At 36.9% G+C, this 3,433-nt stretch overlaps 1 protein-coding gene across 1 annotated transcript in view; it reads left to right on the plus strand.

Annotated features, from left to right (window-relative positions):
- Positions 1 to 2,437, plus strand: part of LOC107686963 (N-acylneuraminate cytidylyltransferase-like) — a gene marked incomplete at its 5' end in the record, with an annotated part of 14,332 nt that extends 11,895 nt beyond the window's left edge. The window contains 2 exons of the mRNA XM_016484087.1: positions 820 to 985; positions 2,139 to 2,437. Of these exons, the coding sequence (XP_016339573.1) occupies positions 820 to 985; positions 2,139 to 2,353 (381 nt within the window). The remainder of the gene's footprint in view (positions 1 to 819; positions 986 to 2,138) is intronic.
- Positions 2,438 to 3,433: the final 996 nt, after the last annotated feature.

Here is a 3,433-nt window from a genome sequence, read left to right on the forward strand (position 1 = left end):
GGACCTGTTTCAGAGTTAACATCTTGAACGGCCGTCTCATAAGAGAGCGATTCAGATGTTTGAGATCTAGAATAGGTCTGAGCCCGCCTTCTTTCTTGGGCACGAGGAAGTAGCGGCTGAGAAAGCCTGACTCGTTGTTCGCTAGAGGTACCGCTTCCACAGCACCACAGCACCGAAGTCTGAATAACACCTCTGAAGCGAGGCGGCCTGCGAGCGAACTGAAGCGAGCAACCTCATTTTATTGTGCTAAGAACCCAGCTTGACACATCCGGAATGGCTGCCCAAGCCATGAACCGGGATGCAAGGGGTTCTAATTTTGCGAAGGAAAGTTCGCCGCGAAGGGGCGGGGAACTTGCGTTTGCAAGTGTAAGTGTGGGAAGAGGAAAATTGCTCTTTTGAGTATGTGGGTCCTGTAAGGTCAAAAATTATCAAAGACTTCTGCTTTCCTGTCCCAAACCTATCTTCAGTAACAAAAGGGCCATTTGGCGTTCCTGAAGGCACAGAAGTGCTGATATCGATCAAGGCCTGTAGGCCAACATGTGTATACATCGGGGGTCTTCTAATTGTCACACCTTTTGCCCAGTGGGTGAAGTTGTAATCTGCTGATTGGTCAGTTTGAATGTCTCACATTTGGTTTTTAGTCACATGGTCAAGGAAGGGATAAAAGAGGACTGTAACTGTTGCTCTGGCTCTTTTCCTTTGCTACCTCTTTTGCTTTGCTCTTTTCCTTTGCTACCTCTTTTGCTTTGCTCTTTCCTTTGCTGCCTCGGGTTCATTTTAATTAGATTATTCTTAACTTTTGTTCTTCTGTGTGTTTAGGTGTTCCTCATATCCAATGTGAATGAGCCACTGTCCAAGGGTCTCCTGGAGAAGGTTGCCCAGTTGACTGGCTGTGGACTCCAGTTTGGAGAGCAGCAGAATGGGTTTGAGATGGAGCAGCTGATGAAGGAGAAGAAACTGTGTTGGGATGAAGTGGCCTTCATGGGTGAGAATGTCATGTCAATATGATTAATAAAAAAATCCTAAATCTAATTTAAGCTTGGTTTGTCTACTGCATTTCAGCTCGTTTCAGTTTTCAAATGTTCTTTTTTTCCCCCCAAATATATGTATTGAAATTTTGCCCATATACAACAACTTGTATATATAAAAATGAAATAAACCTCAGTTCTGCTTCCCACTTTTCAAATCCCCCCCATCTCCTCTAACCCTAATATCCAACCACACAACCCATATAAGTGCAAATAATAACAATACTATAATTGTAACAGTTAAATAAACAATAGAATAAATTTGTGAAAAATTGTTAAAATTAGTTAATCCTCTTCTGAAATTTCAAGTGACAGTTCAATGGTTCAGTTTAACAAATGCTTCCAAGTTTTATGAGTTTTCAAAATTTCAAGTGATTCTTTCATCTGGTGCACTACTTATTTGACATTTCTAATTATTTATTTGAAAAGCATTAATCCAAAGTCAAAATTAATAAAAATAAATAATGCATAATATAAATAAAATTTTAAAAGAATGCTTGTTCCTTTGATTTTTTTCCCCAAAACACTGAAAATCCAAAATGTTGAGGATTTTTTTTATTTAGAAATGTTAACAATACAAAATGTTATGTAAAAGTACTTCCAAGTTAAAACATCAGAGTAAGAATAGGCATCACAAAAAAAGTTAAGTATTAATTTACTATCCATGTTTAAATGTTTTAGTGTTTGTGCTACTATGTTTAAATGTTTGTGTGAAAGATTTTCATTGGGGAAAAAATAGATTTATGTACTTCATGCAAATATATCAAAATATAACAAGCGATATGATATTTTAAAATATTTAAAATATTTGTTTCTACTAAAAAGTTTTTTTTTTATCTAAATCAGCCATATTTGAGATTATTTATAATGATTTATAAATAATGTATTCTATTCCTGAGCTCCTGAATATTAAAAAGAATTCAATTTCACTCTGCCTAGTATTGTAACTATACTTTTCACTTACATGTTAAAAGTAAACACAAACATAAATGGGAGCTCTTTTATTAATTAATAAAGCTGTGAGGTTTTGTAAACAAACCTGAAACCACTAGCGAGCCTGTAAAATAATCAGAATTTGTTGTGAGCAGCATGTGATATTTTCCCTCACAGGTTCCGAGTCTGAAGACAGAGAGATCTTGTCTCAGGTGGGGCTGAACGGCGTCCCGTGTGACTCAGTCGTGGCAGATCTCATCGCGGCGAAATACACGTGTCAGAGACCTGCCGGAAACGGAGCAGTTCGTGAGTTTGCCGAGTACATACTGATGCTGAAGAAAAAGAGCTTGTTGCAGGTGCTCCAGGAGCACATTGACAGGGCCAATTTCTAGATTCCAGTTCCTATTTCATATTTCTTTTAAACGGTCAGTTTGGGTTGCTGTGATCACATGACATTGAATCTAACTTAAGTTAATAAATCACCTGTGTGTGTCTGTGAGCAAAAGCTTCATTTATGTTGTCTCTTTACTTCAGGGGGTTTTAAACTTCTCCTGGAGTGTCCCCAGTCCTGCACATTTTGTATGTCTCCTTTATTGGACACACCCAAGTCAGGTCTTGCAGTCTGTACTAATGAGATGATGAGTTGAATCAGGTGTGTTAGATGAGGGAGAGGACTGGCGGGACTCCAGGAGAGGTTTGAGAACCCCTGCTTTACTTGATCTTTATATATTTACACGTTCTTTCAAATGCAATTTTCATTTACTTATCACCGATCATTATGTATTAATGTTTAATCTTATGCTGTCTCCTCACAATTTAGTAAGTGATGAAAGGATGTTAGTAACTGAAGTAAGGAATCATCCTCGTTTTAGTTGAATCAAGGATAGTGTTGTCCAGCAGAAGTTTTCCATTACCTTCACTTTGGTATAACAACACTTGATGAAATTTTGCAGATGAAGTCAAGAAAGACTAATTTAATTTAATGTGTAAGGTGTGATTCTGATTATTTATATGCATGTACTTGTCATATACTGTATATTAGGAAATTGATAATTTCAGCAATAATGCATTAAATTGCTCAGAAATCACAGTGAAGACATTTAGCCTATAATGCTACATAAGATTTATATTACAAATAAATGGTGTTCTTCAAACTGTTCTTCTGATCTTCTTATAATGTATAACTGTTATTTTTTTATTTGGTGAAGTTTCTGTAATACAGCTCCTGTATTGGTTAAACATCAAGTGTGATGAAGAGAAACATGCAAGAAATGTTTCAGTTTAATGTCCCGTAATTGCATTTTTACTAGTAAGAATTTGGTTAGAGGGAATTATTATTATTAAAAACACTATTATGGTGGGTTCAGGCCCATTCACACCAAGAATAAAAACGTCTCATGTTACTTATGTAACCATGGTTCCCTGAGTAGGGAATGAGACACTGCGTCCTCTAGGGGTCGCTATGGGGAATG

This window comes from Sinocyclocheilus anshuiensis, unplaced genomic scaffold, assembly GCF_001515605.1.
Source record: "Sinocyclocheilus anshuiensis isolate Anshui unplaced genomic scaffold, SAMN03320099.WGS_v1.1 scaffold1765, whole genome shotgun sequence".
NCBI classification, from domain to species: domain Eukaryota; kingdom Metazoa; phylum Chordata; class Actinopteri; order Cypriniformes; family Cyprinidae; genus Sinocyclocheilus; species Sinocyclocheilus anshuiensis.